Here is a 19,607-nt window from a genome sequence, read left to right on the forward strand (position 1 = left end):
TTTCTTTGCACTTCCTACAATAGTTCTTATATGCAAGTCATACAACACTATGCCACTATCATTTCACACAAAAAGTACATATTGTAGAACCACAAATCTAAAAGTAGAAAATAGCCTTATAACAATTGATTACAATTGCTTGATTCATGCATTTAGGTTTTAAAGATGATAATTGACATCCAAACACGTAATTTTCTTAAAAGTTTTATAATTAATTCATGTACAAATCTTGAAATTCTCTAGTGCTTCTCAATTGTAGGAATGACAATGACTAAAAGTGCTATAGATGCCATGCCACCAGAAATGTAGAACAACACTGAGAAAGGCTTAAGGCCGACACTCGTGCTCATACTCGTGTTGTTTGTTGATGAGGCTGAGCACTTGTAGTGAGCCAACAACTCTCTCTCCAACATCACAATCTCTCCAATTTCTATCGCTTTTAACATTGCTTGTGACATGTCTATTGATAGCGAAGAAACCTTTGGAAATGTCTGTGAGGGACTAAATATCGTTAGTGATAATTACTTTAGATTGACACGTTTTTTTTCACGTGAATCTACTAAATTAAACTACTACCTCTGTTTCATATTATTTGCAACGATTAGACATTTTCCCTCTGTACTTTATGTCAAATTATTGCAAATAATATGAAACCGAGGTAGTAAGTTACTAACCAAAAATTACTACATGGAGGATAAGGTCAAAGAGAAATTAAATTGTTTCCGTACCAAACATTTTGTTTGATATAGATTTTAATTGTTTGAGGGGCATTAAAGTTGAAAGGTAGTACTCACAAAACTTAAACCACCAAAGTAGTAGGTTGGACCAGCAATAGTGTAATCCTTGCAGTATTTTGCTAGAAATACTTGAGCATGTGATGTAACAAAGAAAGCAGCCTTAATTTCACCTCTTTGGAATGCTGTATGATACTCGTCAATCGATCGCGTTGGCCTAATGTTGCTAGATTTAAATTGCAAAACATCAACTAAGTAAGGGCATAGGAATGAATTCCAATTGCACCCAACAGGTGCATTTTCGCTTCATAGTGTATCGACGTCTTTCACAGATGGTGGTAATTGGGAAATTGTCATTAGAGATGTAAGTGCAACTATGAAATATATGGTCAGCATCAATATTAGGAATTGCCATGGTGCTAGAACAGTTTTGGACGATTTGCTCCTTGGCGATTCATCTACAAAAGTAACGGTGGGTGTCAATATGGTTTAGTTGAAGAGCTGTCAAAAACTGATCCGACTTTAGAAATCCCGGCCTAAACAAAACAAATCGGATCACTAGACTGGCTATTAGCATACAATTAAAAATTGCTCATAACCTTAAAATTTCAATTCAAACCATTAAAAATTTAAAACCCAACCTTATTACAGCTATCCAAAACTCTACTATCGAACAGGGCCTACACAAAGTTAAATTGATTGATCAAACTAAAACAGGACCCGACCTGACCTACCAATTTATACATCATTACTAAATCAAGGATGCTTACTGCTTTGTGCAAATAATAGCAAACTGAAGGAGAACCAGAAAATTGTACCAACTTGTTGGAAGAATGATGAGTCTACGAATTCTGGATCATCGACGTGTTCTATCAAACACACAACAAACCCCATAAAGAGTCCCATTAATGGAATGAGGATCCACATCTTCCTGTCAAAAACCTTCAAAACATCCACATCTCATTTGTGCTGTCATGTTTTACAGTGACAACCATAACCATACCAGACTTAGCATATGGCTGTGAAAAGTCTGCCCACTTGTATCTTTCTTCGAGTATGTTAATGTCCCCAACTGCTGCATCAAAGCCCTTAACACACGCAACAGTCGGTTAATAAGTGATAGAGAATATCCATAGAATATTCTCATCTTAGGTTTAGGGTATATTTTGTATAAGATTATCTTTGATATCTATACATATCTGGTTTCTCATTGTAACCCTATAAATATTGATCAATGGAAATCACTCTAATCAAGGATTTTATATTATCTGACATGGTATCACAGCCGGCGGGATATACACAAATTTTTTATGCTTCAAACTCCTTGATTAGAGTGATTTCCATTGATCAATATTAATAGGTTTCAATGAGAAACCTAATCATATTAGGTAACATAAGATATGTATAGATTTCAAAGATAATTTTATACTAAATATATCCTAAACCTAAGATGAGAATATTCTATGGATATTCTCTATCAATAAGTACTGAAGCCCAGGATCGACTTATATACTCTATCAGAAACTGATCCATTCAAAAATTATGTACACGGTTACATGGACAACTTGTAAGTAATTTAACTGAAAACAGGACAACATTGCTGACAAGAATAAAAATGATGCAGAAAATTGTGTTAATTGTAAAGAATTATATTTTTGTTAATTGTGTTCAGATATATTTAAATTTAGAGTTACCTTCAGATGGATCTCGTGTATCAGTTCATCATATATGCCGTAAAATGGAATCAAAGTAAAAGGCAGATCATAAGGTAGGTACTTCAGAGAGGCTCTGAACACATAAGCAGCAAATCCTGTGATAAAAGTTTTGTTATGTACTTCGTCGAAACTTACATTGACAAACGGATGAAAAGCACCAGAAGCCGGAACACCAATCCTCAGGGGCTTCTGACTGATAACACCAGAACTGAACCCTCCTGAAACTGTCTGTTGGCTGCCTGGCCAATATATAGGACCAAATTTAATAAAATGGTTTTTCCTGCCACTTTGTGTAAGGGCTTTCGTCGAAAATCCATCTGCAGCAGACCAGAAGGCTAAATCGCGGTACCCATTTCCCATTGATAATTTTGAAGGTTGGGAGTTGATCTATCATGCCATTTCTGAAGCTTATATTCCCACTCAAACCCACAAAGTTACTGGTGTTAGAGTAAAACTTTCCTACTGAATCCTTTTTTCGCGTTGCCAATTGCCTGTACTGCATCATATGCTCTTAAAGCGTATATACTAGGATATGGATTTCCTTGATCATTGGGATGTTTTGTGAGATAACTTCTCTCAAATCTAATCTTGAACTTTTTGTATAATTTACTGGTATCAATAAAGCTGGTTTTATATCCTATGACACCTTGCATAGAAGCAATGACAGATGAATCAACAGAATCGAATAAACTGGCAATTTCATCTGATATTATCCAAACAAAACCTTTCTCTACCAACCCCATCTGGTGTGCTTTTTGGAAAACACAAGTGGCTAGTTGAAGAGAAGATTGCAGAACTACAAAGACGCGGTTTCTTCTTATACTGAGCTTTCGGAACTCTTGCTCAATGGCAGCTTCAGGGTCAGACAAGGAGTTTATAGGAGGGAAAGCCAAGTGTTGCTCTACAGATGAATCAACTGACTTCAGTGAATCTGACAGAACAGAAATAATATCAGAATCCAGGGAAAAGTTGTTGCTTCTTTCATATATAACAGTCACTTTTCGCCACTGGAAATAGCTGACTATGGAGGTAAGGCATTGCATGTCAATCGATATATTGCTTGACATTCGGATCAAATTGGATGATGGCATTGGTAGTGAATAGTGATGCAGCAAGAACAGCAGTTGGAGGCAAGAATATGACAGGAATGTCCAAGAAGTTCTTGTGAACTTCAGATAAGACTGCAGCTTCAGGCAATGAAAATGTTCCAATAATTGCTTGAACTTTGTTTTTGTGCATGAGTTTTAGTGCTGCAGGCATAGGTTAATTAGACTAAGATAACCGACATCTTCAAATAATCGAATGATGACTAATAATACTACAAACTTCAATTTCATCATCGCTTATACTAAATAAAAACGGGCAGAAATAGGCAACTGAGGAGGTATCCTGCCCTGGCTTCATCTCATCAAAGCAACTGAAAATGAAATGTTCCAAAAAATAATGTTCTAGAAGGACTGCTGAACTGCTGTGCCCCATCAACATGACACAACAGAAGTTACTTATATGAAGTTTCAAGAATTAAGACCATATATATTTGTCTAGATATTCTCAGATTTAAGACTGCTTTTTATTTGCACCTTCTTTGACGAAAGTAGCCAAAGCTTAGGGTCATTTGAATCAGGTTTAATTCAGCTCGGTTCAGTCCAAGTCATGTTCAGGGGACAACTGGTCATATTCAGGTTTCATCGTATAATAGCTTATTTCTGTGACAATCTGACCAAATAAATATTCAAGGTAGGTCAATTTGGCTACTGTTAATAAGCTAATGTTTACAAGTCTCAATTCATGAAAATATTGATGCATGATATACTATGTAGGTTTGTAGAGTAATGTGAAAATGCAGAGATTGAAAATTTTGAGTAGTTAATGAGATTAATTTATTTTTGGTTAATGAGAAAACAGTACAAAAGACACCCACTACTCCCGGCTAACAGCCTTTTCTTATTTTACACAGACATTTGACTCGACACTACCATCTACAAAGAGCTTCCGAAACATGACTAACAGATTGTACCAAATGCCCAAGGAAAAAGATTTATGCTAGTGATAAGTATTTAGTTAGTAGTGTTGAGTAGGTAATGTGTTATTCATATAGAAACACAAATACCGAAACTTTTCCTTGGAACGGAGCAGCAATATCATACCAGTGGAAGTGGCAGAATTAGAACTCTCAGAATATCTGAAATGCAGTGTCAGCTGAATGCAGCTGTCTCTATAAACATCTTGAACTGCAATCTTCATTGCTATTTCCTTTTCCTTTCCCAAACGAGTGCTGCGATCAATTATCACACCAATGCTAACCGCGACATTCTTGTTTACTAAGCAGTTTTATCTTCCTTCATTGGCGCTACTTGTGTAGCTTGGCATCAGAAGCAGAACAACCACAAGTATGTATACAGCAGGAAGCATGATTTACTTAACTTATAAAAGTTTGAAGTTAATTAAGCTGAAAAAGGAACACCCTATTAATGATCAAGAGGAAGTTGCCTTGGCTAATTCGTGCTAAAAATTTCGTACACTGCATAGAATTAAGACATGTATAAGGGAAGATTCGAAAGTAAGGTCACATTTAAGGTTGACAATCTTGACATATTCAAGCTATGCTACTGTAAGCCTGATTAAAGGTTTTTTTGGTTGTTTGACTGACATTTTTTATTTACAGGACATTTGTTCATCAACAAACTTATGGAATCTACAACTTAAAAATTCACCTAATTGTTTGTGGGAAAAGCTACTTAATCTTACATAAGGACACAATGATGAAATCATTTACAAATCGTTACTATTTTAGAATATGTCACTTTCTTCGGTCCAACTAAAATAGTACATGTGACTATTATTTTCAAATGGTTACCTGTGGATTAATTAGGTGATAGTATAAATCCCTTCAATGGTAATTGTTTATAATTATGTCTACAATTCTTATTGATGCTAATATTAAGCTCAGCCCTACACAATTCTGGTCAATATAACTGAAAAATAAACTAGACGTGTTGATGTAACTGAAAACCAAACCACACATATTATAAGCTTTTCTCTAACTAATTAACCTGTCAACTTCTGTCACTGATTGAAACATCTTGATCTACAAGCTGCAAAAAATAGCAAGTTAAATTTCGAAGTATTGTCCCTGCGATACTTTAACTTAAACTACTTCTGATTCTTATTCCTTATATAGAAGATTGGAATCTTATTTATTCATCATTGTCATGGTTGAATGGTCTTTATATACAAGGATTTACAATCACGATGACAAAACTTATGATGGAAAACAATATTTCGGATAAAATTAGTCCAGATAAAATATATTCAAGTTGTGTAAAGTTCAGAAAAAATAAGTCTAGACAAAACAATATTTCAGATAAAATTAGTCCAGATAAAATAAGTTAGAATAAATAAGTTACTTTTACAGTGTAGCAGTTTATAATGTTTTGCATATGCTTATGTAGTGGGATATGGTCTCAACCATGGCAATCTAAACCTGGTTTGGTGTCTCAACATCATTGACAACCATGAACATATTCTACTTCTTAAAATTGATTCTTTAACAACACTGAAAATTCGCGATTGCAGCTCTACTGAAGGAATTACAATGACTAGAAGTGCTACAGCTGCAACGCCACCAGAGATGCAGAACAGCCCGGAGAAAGGCTTAGGGCCTACAAATGTGGTGCTGTTGTTTATTTTTGATGTGGAGCACTTGCAATGAGTGAACATATCATGCTCCAAACCTTCTATTTCTCCCTTTTCTGTTGCCTTCAGAATAGCCTGTGAAATGTCTGCAGACAGTACAGAGCCCTTTCGAAATGCCTGAGATGACAAACAATGGACCAACATGGAAATAAGTTATGGCATTCGAGTTCCAAACTATGAAGAATTAAAACGACAAGTTAAATCATTTAAGCCACTCACAAAGCCAAAGCCACCAAAGTTGTAAGTTGGTCCTGCAAGAGTGTATCCCCTGCAGTACTTTGTCAGAAAAACTTTCGCGTGTAAGGTAACAAAAAAGGCAGCCTTGATCTCACCCCTTTCAAAAGCAGGAGGATAATCTTCAACAGCTCGCATTTTCTTAATGTTTTCTGGCTTAAATCTTAACACGTTTTCTAAGTACGTACAGACAAAGGAGTTCCAATTACATCCAACAACTGCATTCTCTGCCCTCAGAGTCTCCACATCTTTCACAGACGGTAATAGTTGAGAAACTGTCATTAGGGAGGTGAGTGATGCTTGGAAATATATCGTAAGCATCAATATTAGGAGATACCATGGTACAAGGACCATCTTGGAAAGATTGCTCCTAGGTGACTCCTCTACAAAGGTAACATAATATATTAATAAAACAATACAAATGATGTCTTAAATAAACTTATCAAACTTATCAGGCCATTTCTGACAAAAGTGTGCTTACTTTGTGCAAAGAATAGCAAGGTGAAGGAAAACCAGAAAATTGCCCCAAGTTGCTGGGATACTGAACCATCAGCAAAGTCTGGATTTCTTCGACGTTCTACTAACCATACAACAAATCCTATGAAGAGGCCCATTGACAAGAAAAGAATCCACAATTTCTTTTCAAAGACCATTGCAAATATCCATATTTCCTTTGTATTATCTTCTTTGACTGTCACAACCATGTTCATTCCAGATTTCACAAAAGGTTGGGAGAAGTCAGCCCACCTGTATCTTTCATCTAGTATTAAAATATCGCCAACTGCAGCATCAAAGACCTAAACAAAATACAACAGAAATTCAATGTTCACTGCTAATTCTTATTATCAATATGCACATCTTATAGTTGAGGTAACACTAAATAGGACTCGAAAGCAAGAAAGAAACTATAGACGTGCAATTAGATGAAGAAAAATAAATTGATGCTTACCTTCTTATGGATTTGAAGTACCAGATCATCATATCTGCCATAATATGGAACCAACTTATGAGGAAGATCATAAGGAAGGTACTTAAGAGAGGTATTGAATACGTCGATGACAAATCCTGTGATGGATGTCTGGTTAGGTGCCACAATGGTTACATTGACCAAACGAAAAGCACCAGAAGCAGGTACACCTATTATCAGCGGCTTTTCACTGGTAGCACCAATATTCCAACCTCTTGGAACTTCCTGCAGACCGCCTGGCCAGTAAATAGGGCCTAATTCAACAAGCATGTCATGATTCTGGCTATAATTCCTGGTTTCCTTTGTACCGGTTTTTGAAGATTGTTTGTTATAGAATCCAAACTCAGAGGACCAAAAGACTAATTCCCGGTAGCTTTTCCCAACCACATTGATAATTTGGAAGGTCGGTATGTCTTTTAGCTCGCTGTTTCTAAAGCTTATATTCCCACTCAAACCTTCAAAGTTACTCAGCAAGAGGTTGGGGAACAACTCTGTAGAGTTAGACTTTACTGCTGCATTTTTACTTTTAGTAATCGCGTGTATCATGTCATATGCCCTCAAAGCAAACAAGGTTGGGTTTGGATTTCCTTGATCATAAGGAAATTTAGCAATATAACTTTGCTTGAATTTGACCACAAACTCTTTGTAGGATCTACTGCTGTCAATAATATTTGTTCTGTATCCAAGTACTCCTTGCATAGAAGCAATGACTGATGGTTGAACAGAATAAAGTAAACTTGCAATCTCATCTGATATTATCCAAACAAACCCTTTTTCTACCATTCCCATCTCATTCGCCTTTTGGAAAAGACGCGTGGCTAGTTCAAGGGAAGAATGCAGTACTACATAAACACGGTTACCCCCTCTTTTGAGGGTGTAAAGCTCCTTTTCAATTACTGCATCAGGTTCTGACAAGGTACTTACAGAAGGGAAGGCTATATGCTGCTCTACGATTGCATCAACCGACCTCAGTGAATCAGATAGAACAGTAAAATGTGCAGAATCCATGGCAAAAAGATTGCTTCTTTCATATAAAATTGTCACTCTCCTCCATCGAAAATGACCAACAATAGCAGAAAGGCATTGCATATGAACAGAGAAATTATGCGACATTTGGAGCAAATTAGATGGCAGTGGCACTAAGGGTTGAGGCATTGCAGTAGGATTTAGGAGAAAAATAGGAACTCCCAATAAATTCTTATACATTTCTGACAAGAATACAGCTTCTGTTAACGAAAACGCTCCGATTAAGACTTCAACTTTCTTACTTTGCATAAGCTTGGATGCTGCAGGCACAGACAGACATATTAACATACTTATTTTCATTGCAGAAAAACATATAAATAAAAATTGTTTACTTTTGAAAAGAGGGGATATATTCTTACCAATGTTAGTGGCATGCACAGAGCCTTCAGAAAAATCTCGAACATGCAGAGTAACAGGACAGCAGCTGTTTCTGTAAATATCGCGAACTGCAATCTTCATAGCTATTTTCTGCTCCTTTCCCACACGAGTATTGCCATCGATAACTACACCAATGCTGGTGACAGCATTTCTGTGCATTGAACAATTGTGTCGTCTTAGACTAGCACCGCCTTTCATGCTTGGCATCAGCAGCAACACTACTAATATGTAGAATACAGAAGACATAGTTATGTAAGAATATAACCTTCAAAAAGTTCTTTTTTGTAAATCAGTGATCAAGTTAAATTCCTAGACTAATCATATATATATACTGCATCTTAAGTTCTTAATATCTAAAAAATATGTTAAGGGATTTTAAAGTGAAATTATAATAACAAAAAACTTTGACTTTGACTTATTCAGACATCCTTAATTGATCCCAATGTTTAAGTTCCAATTTTTCTGATTTGATTTAATCATTCCCCTAATCCCCTGCAACAAGTAAAGCACTTGTTGTCAAGATAATCTCCAAATCTCTCTCTTCTCATTCATCCTAATCTCCAATCAACAAGTAAAGCACTTGTACTGCATGTGCCATGCAACCATGTACTGCAGTTCTTACTTGTTAGTAAAAACTTACTTGGATGTAGACTAAGCTATAAACAGCAGTGTCTAATTTACGCTGCTTATAAATTAGAAATCTTGACTATCTCTTTCATTTACCAAACCTTCCAAGTATATGTAATAACCTATGTTACTCATGTTCAACTGTCATACCAATGTCAAGTCTTCGACTTTAGACACAACACATGAGGTGGCGGGGGGTGGTCCTTTTGGGGAAATGAAAAGTCAGTGTAAGGTCTGTTCACTTCACCTTACAAAAATAATATTCAGTAAAAATAAGTTCACTTTAGTAAAGTTAAGTTCAATTCAATAAAAATTAGCAACATCAAAGAAAAATTCAGTTTAGCAAAAATGAGGTGAAGTGAATAGGGTCTAATATAGGTAGCGACTTATTAGATCAAATAATAGTAAGAGCAAGTTTAGCCCGTCTTTAGACTTGGGGTGACATCATCAAATTGAGTTTTAAGATTTATACTTAAGACTTTTTCCATTTTTCTTCAAAAATCTCAAGCAAGTCTCAAGTTGAGTCTTGAAATTTCAACACTCAACTTAAGACTTGCTTGAGATTGGAACCCACTTCACCCACTTCACTTTTATTTTTATTATCCTTTTTTTTTACACTTTTCTACATATAATATGTCAAATATTTAAATCTTAGGGCTAAAGTGATAAATTTGTGTAAGTTTTAGTGAGTTTTAACAAGAATTTGATGACATCATTTTCAATGAGGACCACCAAAAATGATGTCACGTCCAAGTCTTAAAACTTGGGGCTAAACTTGCTCTAAGCCATGTCATCCTCAACGAAATTCAAACCGGTATGCTGAACTTGTGACTAGAATATGACTCAACTTATGCAAATTCTACAATTTGATCAGCACATTTATATAATAAATCAAACTAAGGAAACACTCAACAGATAATAAGAGATTTATATATCTTACTGGCTAGTTACTAATTGCATAATGTCATAAAATAATAATCTCACACATGTAATTATAATAACAAGTCAATGGGTATACATAAGTGTATTATTATGTATTGTAATCAACTTATAATAATCTAAACTTGTTGACTGACTGATTTTTACATAAATTAAGTATAAAATTTATTCTTGCTCTTAAACTGTTGGGGCCCTTAGAATGATAGACGACTATCAATAACCATATAAAATTTTGTTCTTGTCACCATTTATCAACAACCAAATCGCTGAAAATCATTGGCACTTTTAGACCAATCTACATATTACATGCATTTCTTCTAAAGGATCTCATAGTTGATCTCAAGGTTCAACATAATACTTCAGTTGCAAATTTTAAGAAGAATGGTACCATCCCTTAGCGAAAATTCCTTAGTAGTCGGAGGAAAATCTAACCACATAGCATTTAGGTCATGTTCTTTTGAGCTTTTGAGCAAAGCAGAACAGAACAGCTCAAAAAAAAGGATCTTAGTAGTATGTATGAAGTAGTCCATCAAACTTATATGTAAGTCATTCTCCCTCTTGTAATAGTCTTAATTCACGTGTGGATTATTATACCTTTAGCAAATGGACGCGATAGTAAGGGTACAAAATGACTCTCATGTAATTAAGGGGCTTATGGTAGTCGAGATCAACATAAAAATCAGTCTACCATTATCTACCAATTAGTCCTCTTTCTCCAACAGAAAAGTCAAGTCCTTTTTCTTTCCTTACTCATCCTAATAGTATAATTTCGAAGAATTTTGAATATTGCTAACGAAACAAGGACCACTAGCAAATAAACAAAAAAAAAGGGACCATTTCTTTAGTTAAAAACACTAGCATTGTCAAATGTCAATCTCCCAAAAAATACTTCAATTCGTATTAATTAATCTTGAAATTTGATGAAACTTCAAGAAAAATTCATACGATTAATTACATTTACAAGTACGTACATTGTACACATTAGCAAAATGACTATTAAAAGTTTGAACTTGAATTAGGAGAAGCTACCTTGTAATTGTGCTAGGAAATTAAGACACTACATACAATAATAATTAAGTATATATTACCATGTTAAGACTATGACAGGAAAATAGAGGAAATTTGACTTTGTCTTATTCAAACTTCATTTATAGTATATAGTAATGTACTCAATCTTCCGTAATTAAGTTTTTTTTTTTCTTGTACTTTTCCTTTTGGTTTTTTTTTTTACACAAACTATGAACCTAAATGAGTAAATCAAAGGATTACACAAACTATAAACAGTAAATAATAATAATAATAATGATATTATTATCCTTTACATAAAGCGAGTAGATTTCCTTTAGCAATGTACGAGTAGCTGCCTAAGAAAGTATTCAAAAAATCATTCATTGGGACAATTCTAATACTATACGATCCCACATAACTATAGTTTTTTCTTATGTTTAATTCACCCATATTGGTCAAAACTAGTGAAGTGTGTGAATACTGAATAGTGGAAGCGGAATCATTAATTCATTATCACCTCCTACATGCACAAAATGGTAACACAATCATACAAAGTTTGATAAGCTCTAATGCAGTGTGCTTTCCTAAGCACAAGCAGCATAACAACCAAGTGACAGTAACTAGAGAACAGTCATCATCAAGTATGCCAAGAATCTTGTCCGATATCAATTGTCACATAAATCAAGATCAATTAGTTAGCAAACACACATCAATCAATTAATTTAAGCATTAGATTGCTAAAATTGTGTAGCCGTTGGGAATTTTTGAAGTTTCTTGTAAATCAATCAATAACTTAAAGCCCTCTCCATTAACATTTAACATTACCTCTCCACCAATTTTGATCTTTGTTGTGACTTGTGATTATATAGAGTTTCAACTCAATGGTTTGGTGGGCCCCAAACCTAGAGTTGATCACCAGTGGCCTGACCCATTGGCTCGGTCTTGTCCTAAAACTCGACCTCAGCTAACCTGATTTATCCTTCCTACAACCCGACTTGAACCTAACCAACCTAGTTTTAGCAATTGTTTGTATTGAAATTTTTGGGCTTTTGTGGTTGTTTGCTTGCTTCTTAGGCCCATGACAACAAAGGTTAAACCTTTATGTAAGCTTAATTTTTGCCTAACAAGGCCCGATCCTAGTGTGTCTAACTCAACCCGCAAAATTATGTTACAACACTATTCTATCTCAAATTTAAAATGGAAAAATACAAGTTTATCTTCTTGATAAACAAGATATGTATATGTTTATCAGAGCACTCACACTAGTGAGCAAAAATTTTTTTGCTCATTCTCTCTCAAACCACTTTCTCTCTCTTGCCAACCATGAGCATTTTTTGGGAGCAAATTTTATTCCACTAGTGAGCAAAAATAAAAAATGTTCATCAATCTCTCTTCTACTTTTTCACATACCCACCAACATCTCCCAACATTTCTCTCTCTTACACATCGCCATATTATTATTAATTATGTTTTGGTTAAATGAAGTTTTAGTGCTACTAATTACATTTATATTATTATTTAACTTAATACAATTATTAAATATTAATTAATAATATTGAAATTTTAATCGCTAAACAATTATAAATTATAAATCTCACTAGAAATGGGAGTAAGAATAATATAGTGTTTTTGTGATTTTTGAAATTATACCAGAATATGTCAAAATGGATCTCTATTTGTAGAAAAAAAAAAATTATAACCGTTGATGAATTATTTTTTTAATTATAAATCAGCCAAAATAGCAGTTTTAAATTAATTACCGTTTAAAAACGGTAATATTTGCTGATTGGAGGAAGAAGCTGAAAGGACATTGGAGAGTTGCTAGGCCCCACGTAGTTACTGTTCATCCTCAAATATACTCATTGATGGGGAACCATTTTTAACAAATTTGCTCACCATTTTTGCTCATGAGCAAAAAAATGCTCACTGATGTGAGTGCTCTCAAGTGGCAAAATTGTAAATAAATTAATAACCTTTTTTTTATTAAAAATGGGCACGTAATTGTTGATTTATTTACAACAAATATGCTACTATATAATATTGTTGATATATTTACAAATTTGTCACTTGAGATAAATTGGGGCTTTCTCATTTAAAATACTCTAAAAATTAAACATTTATTAGATGCAATAAGCTGATGCCCATCTCTTCATTTATTTATTTGAACCAATTCCACCCAATATGACATTAAATTGATCCATAGTTTAAATGAACTCAGCTTCAAATCCCACAATCCTCGACCAAAGAAACCAAATGATTATATTTTTAAGATTTGTTTTATCATTTACAAAGCTAGTTGTGGATTGCGTTGTCTACGCAACTTAATAAGATTTTAGACCATACGAAACAAGCAAATATAATCATATTCTATGGTCTCGCAAAATAAAAGGTCAGACATAACACAACACACGATAAGCAGTCCACATACTCCGCTTAATTTTATAAGCCCCAAAAAAGCAAACAAGAACAGAGGCGCGTGGGGCATTGCCTCCCATGTAGTTTATCCATCACAACATAAAATATAATCTTATAATTAATCAACATAATTAACCTCTAAATTATACTCAAATCAAAATTAAGCCAAATAAAAAAAAAATTTAAAAAAAAGCTCCAATAAGAAGGAAAAAACAACACTTGATTACACAAGCTTTGGGTTTGGCCCCTCCTCTTGATTCGGTTCTCGATGTTAACCCCATTTTTCCTGAATTTTACAAACACCCACCGAAACTCACACAACACACTCTCTCTTTACATTCTCTCTCCTCTCTTTCTCTCTCTTCTTTCTCTCTCTTCATCACCTTCTTCCTTTCCACTAACAATGTCTAACACCTCTAAACTCTAAAGGGTCTTCTTTATATTTTTTATCCTTTTTTTTCTGTATATTTTTTATTAATTTTACGGCATGGAAGCGAATCTTAAAGGTGAAATTTTTTTTTTGGTGTTTTTTACGCTTTTTTTTTCATCTTATATTTTTTTGGGTTAATTTTGATGATCTGGCTGTGGTTTTCGTCGCTTTATTATGTTTTTTGACAATGTATGTTAATTGATGATGAAATAATTCTGGGTTTGTTGATTTTTGCGCCTTTTTTTGTGGGTTTTTTTTTTTTTTTTTTTTTTTGGGAAATGAATGTGTTGTTTGTGTTTTGTGGGGTTTTGTTTGCTGTTTATGTTTGTTAAATGCATGTAAATGGTGTTTAATGGGTGTTAGTTTTTTGGGATTATTGTAATTGTATGTTTTCTAAACTTTCATTAGATAGAAATAGAAATAGAATGCACAATGTTGACAGTTCCAAAAAAAAAAAAAATATTTGATAGCGTAAAATGTTGATGTGAGAGAAGGAAAAGGGTGTTTTTAAGGTGATATATGTGAGATGTTTTTTTGGAGTAGATTGTAAAAGGATAATGGAAGAAAGGGTGTGTTACTATTGATTTATCATGCTTTGTTGTTTGATTGTTGCTGTATTATGTAGCTTTGTATGGTAATAGAATTTCTTGTCAATTTTTGGGAACTGTTGATCTTTAATCATGAATTGGAGCGCGCTAATTCGAGATGAATGATTCTATGGTGTAAAAGTGCCTCAATTATGCATGTACTTTTAAGAGAAAAGATAGAATATGGTGTAATTGGGTGAGAAAGGCAAAGATGGCTCCCATGATATAGACAGTTTTGTCCTGTGAAGTTTGAAATTATTTGTAAGTTGTTGGCTAATTTCATTTGGACGAGCTCTTATTAAGCTAGCTAATGGCCTGGATTTGTTGCAGAATGAAGGAAAAAAAATTCAAGCTTAACAAAATATGTACTATATGGTGAACAGTTTATAAAGTAATAGGTTATTATCAGGATGAAGGGAGATTTTTAGTTCTGGCATTTGTCTAGGCATGTAGTTGAAGTTTCTAAAACAAGTTCCTTGGGAAAAATTGCTCTGTCTAAGTTGTGCTCGAAAATTTGAGAGTACTACAAGCTTTACTATATATATGTGCATATACGTTCTCCATTGGCAGTATTTATGAAGCCTCCATGTCAGTGAATTTGACTTATATTCCACAATGTGCTCTAAAATTTGCTCACTTTCTAATCATGGTGTCACTCTTTCACCACCCTTAAGGACTCAAAGCCTTTTTCTTAGATTATGTTCCATTTAGAAAACAAATGATATAGGTAAACTGGCAGGGCGGTCAGTCAACGATTATGCTTTCATCAATCATGTAGTGAATGATTACATACTTCAAATGTCTTATCTGGTCAAATATCAGTGTATTAATATCATTATTTAGTATAATTATTATGCTAGCAGTCTAGGACTACATTTTTAGTGTTTTTCTGGATTTGATTGGTCAAGACTCAACGTAAGTTTTGCAGCTCAAGTGGTACTGTGCTACTAGGTATCCAAAAGTTGTCAATATTCTTAAGAGCTCATATGAATCACCTCTTTCCTTGCTGGACTAAAATTAGGAGAATACTGATGTTATGAAACTAGCTTTGCTGGAAGCATCCATGGCAGATGGAAGCAATTTGTACTTGAACTATGTATGCCCAAATTGGTAAAGTAAATTTGCATGAGAACCTGATTGCTAATCCTCGGTTAAGCATATTATATTTGAAACTTTAGGAGAGGTTCCTGTTTACTGCCCATTTTAGAGAGGGTTTTGTGGTGAGGTGAGGGGGGATGCTGAATATGTTGGTCTTGTGGGATTGTTTGATATGTTGAGCATTCACCACTTTACTCTCTCTGAACAGGTTTAGTCCTTGACCCTGCAAAATGTGGTGGTCTTCCTTTGGAAGAAAAGAGGGAGCTAGTTCGTGAAATTGCACAGTGTTCAGAAGATGCACCAGAGATTCTTAGTTCTTTTAGCCGCAAAGAGCTTTTGGAAATTATCTGTGCTGAAATGGGTAAAGAAAGAAAATATAGTGGGTTTACCAAACTTAGAATGATACAGCACCTTCTAAATTTAATGTCTAAAAACATGAAGAGGAAAAATACTGATAATGATCTTGATTTATCTCTGGCCAAAAGTTCTAATGGAGCTAAGAAGCAGAGAAAAAATGAAAGCCCTGCACAACTACCCACCAACCAGGAATGTGTGCAAGGTGTAGGTTTAAACAAGAGTGAAGTAAAAACCTTATTATGTGAAAATCTAGCCTGCAGAGCTACTCTTAGTCAAAATGACGGTTTCTGTAAGAGGTGTTCTTGTTGTGTCTGTCATCACTATGATGATAATAAGGATCCAAGTCTTTGGTTGACCTGTGACTCTGATCCACCTAATGAGGGTGGTTCATGCGGGATGTCTTGTCATATAAAATGTGCACTGAAGCATGAAAGAAGTGGCATAATGAAGAATTGTAAGCATGGAAAAGTTGACGGGAGATTCTATTGTGTTTCTTGCGGAAAAATCAATGACCTTATGAGGTAAGAGCCCACTGAAAATTCCACTAAAATGTACAGGTTTCAGGTGCTTTTGGATCTTGAAGTTGGAATTACATCAAGATGCAAGATTATGCAAGCATAACATAGGAAAGTAAAGATTAACAAATTTTGTCCTATATAAATTCCATTCATCTACCTTGGTGATCTTATTTACCATTTGCAAACACTTCTTATTTTATGGCTTGTATGTGGTGGCAAAATCTTTTTTTTTTTTTCTTCTCCATTCTATCGATCTGTGCAACAGCTAATGTTAAGATATTTATTACAGTAAAGATCTTTTTGCCTTCATGTGTGCACTAGTATGTAGCATGAGTGATTGAAAGCTGCTCAGCTGAAACCCCTCTTCATGTTCTTGATTTTGGACCATTTGTTTCTGCCGGTATCCATGCATATTTATCTTTTGTATTTCATTGAGGCGTCCAAAATGACATGTTTCTATACTATAGTATGAAGTATTTTTCTACTTCTGTTGATTTATGCTGCTTGCTGTAAGATGTAGTGGCATGCCACATTATGTGAACAGATGCTACTAGGTGGTAAAATAAACGTTCATTAAACATTACACATATAGGAATAAGGTAACTAGTATATTCTCAGTATTTACCTGGAGAACATGAAACACTTTACAGCTTTTTAATTCTGCATTACTTACAGAATTTATATTCTGCACAGAGCAATGTTACTAGTTATTGATATAGTTATGTTGATGATTTTTGTTTGTGTTAAATGTCATTGACATCCAGCACATGGAGAAAGCAGCTGTTGGTTGTCAAGGAGGCTAGACGTGTTGATGTGCTATGTTTGCGAATCTCCTTGTGTCACAAGATCCTTGATGGAACTGAGCGATACAAGGATCTACATAAGCATGTGGATACTGCTGCAAAGAAACTTAAGAAGGAACTTGGGCCTCTTGATCGTGTATGTGAAAAAATGGGCCGAGGAATAGTTAACAGACTTGCTTGTGGTGCTGAGGTTCAGAAGCTATGCGCCTCTGCTTTGGATGCTTTTGATAACCAACCATATAAAACCTCTGTGAATCAAAAGAACACTCTGAGTAAGTCCTAAAAGGAAATTTTAAGCTAAATGTTTTTCATATTTTGTCCCAGATAAAAATATGTTTAAGAACTGTGTTATTTTACAAGCAAATGTTTGTGTAAAACCACTATAACTATAGTCTCACCCCCCAAAAAAAAGAGGTAAGCTAAACTTTTCACTTCATAAAACTAGTCACAGAAGTATTTCAAAAAAAATAAAAAACTTCATGCACGATATAGTATGCCACAAAGCTCTTTCAATATAAAACATATATAATAAAAATCACCTAGACTTGACTTCTTTTTTACTGAAATGATTTTAAGTGCTTAAGATTGATTGATTCAATGGAACCCTGGCGAGTTTACTGTTACCAAATGAAAGCACATTGTCAGTTTTCATATATACATCCTCTTCATCCTTGACCTTTTTATGTATCTAATATGGTTTTATAGCTAATCCATCTTGTTTCATACAGCATGTCAAATAAGCTTTGAAGAATCTTTCCCAACATCAGTAGTCATTGTATTGGACTATGATAATAGACTTCTTGAAGAGTTTTTGGGATGTCGGATATGGCATCGAAATTCTAACTTGAAGGATTACCCAGAAAAGCCCTCCTGTATTGTTCTTAGGCCGGAGAAGAAATTCAAGATTTGTGACCTTCAACCATGCACAGAATATGTATGTAGGGTTTCTCTGTTCAGTTGCACAGGTGTTTTTGGGACTTGGGAAGCAAAATGGGTAACTCCTCAATCAATTGGAACGTGTGCTCTAGTTTCCGATGAACATGATGGAATAATTGATGAGACCCCAAGGAATTTTTTTCAACCCTTTTCTGAATGCAACAATGCCAACAAGTCAGCTACAGTTGACCATACTGCAAAGCTTCGATCCCTTACTGACATCAATGCCACTCATATAGTGAACTTAGGATCAATCCCCACCACACCATCAAAAGTAGACACAAGGCAAGATTTAGTTGGCGCGAGCACCAAGATGCTTGAAGCATTGAATAGAAACTATGAATTCTGTGTTAGGGTGATCAAGAGTTTGGAGCAAGATGGTCACTTGAGCATAGATTTCAGGGTGAAATTTCTCACTTGGTATAGCTTGAAAGCCACGGTACAGGAGAGAAGAGTTGTCAGTGCATTTGTGGATACTATGTTAGATGACCCGCCATGCTTGGCTGAGCAACTAGTTGATGCCTTTGCTGATATAATTTGCAGCGAAAAATCCACTTCCACAGCATACATTCAGCCTTAAAATTACAATCCTTTTTACTCTATTCTATTCAACCAGAAAGAAGAAAGAAAAAAAAAATTAACTTATTTTAGGGTCTTTTAAGCAGGAAGATTGCTTTGTTAGTGTTTTGCTTTTGTCTAGAATCTAGATTGGCATTGATATTGGTATATGAGCAGAGATTTTAGATTCTGTTTTTCAGCAAAAGGCTTGTTTTCATCAAGTGGATATGATGAATACTCTAAATAGTGTATAGTTTGGAGGAATGCATTATTCCTTTTTTCAGGCTTTTCCACTGTCAATGTATTTGGTGCCCTGTTTTGAACTTTTCTGATGCACTTTATTTGAAATAAGTACTTCACCTTTGTCCTATTGTCCATAACAAATTAACAAGTACATCAATGTAATTCCCTCCAAAAAGAAAGAAAAAAAACAATCATTACAAATATACTACTTTTTCTATTTCTAAAAATTCGACTTATTTACTAATAACGCAGTCAAAATTAAATCATATTGACATTATTTTACACTTTATACTCCTTTTAAATATCTATCAAAATAAAATAGCATCTAGGCTTGTTGA

At 34.6% G+C, this 19,607-nt stretch overlaps 1 protein-coding gene across 1 annotated transcript; it reads left to right on the forward strand.

The window, feature by feature from the left end:
- Positions 1-14,030: 14,030 nt before the first annotated feature.
- LOC110724645 (VIN3-like protein 2) lies at positions 14,031-19,444 on the forward strand. The gene is made up of 4 exons (XM_021904073.1): positions 14,031-14,245; positions 16,063-16,732; positions 17,494-17,804; positions 18,261-19,444. The coding sequence occupies exons 1-4, from the start codon at positions 14,227-14,229 to the stop codon at positions 19,046-19,048; spliced, it is 1,788 nt and encodes a 595-aa protein (XP_021759765.1). The 5' UTR covers positions 14,031-14,226; the 3' UTR covers positions 19,049-19,444.
- The last annotated feature ends 163 nt before the right edge of the window (positions 19,445-19,607 follow it).

The sequence above is a fragment of the Chenopodium quinoa genome, unplaced genomic scaffold (assembly GCF_001683475.1).
Source record: "Chenopodium quinoa cultivar QQ74 unplaced genomic scaffold, ASM168347v1, whole genome shotgun sequence".
Lineage (NCBI taxonomy): Eukaryota > Viridiplantae > Streptophyta > Magnoliopsida > Caryophyllales > Amaranthaceae > Chenopodium > Chenopodium quinoa.

Bases quoted from the DNA above. Each gene is read 5' to 3' on its own strand.
- LOC110724645 (XM_021904073.1), top strand. The intron at 16,733-17,493 runs GTAAGAGCCCAC...ATTGACATCCAG, and splicing joins AAAATCAATGACCTTATGAG to CACATGGAGAAAGCAGCTGT. The intron at 17,805-18,260 runs GTAAGTCCTAAA...TGTTTCATACAG, and splicing joins GAATCAAAAGAACACTCTGA to CATGTCAAATAAGCTTTGAA.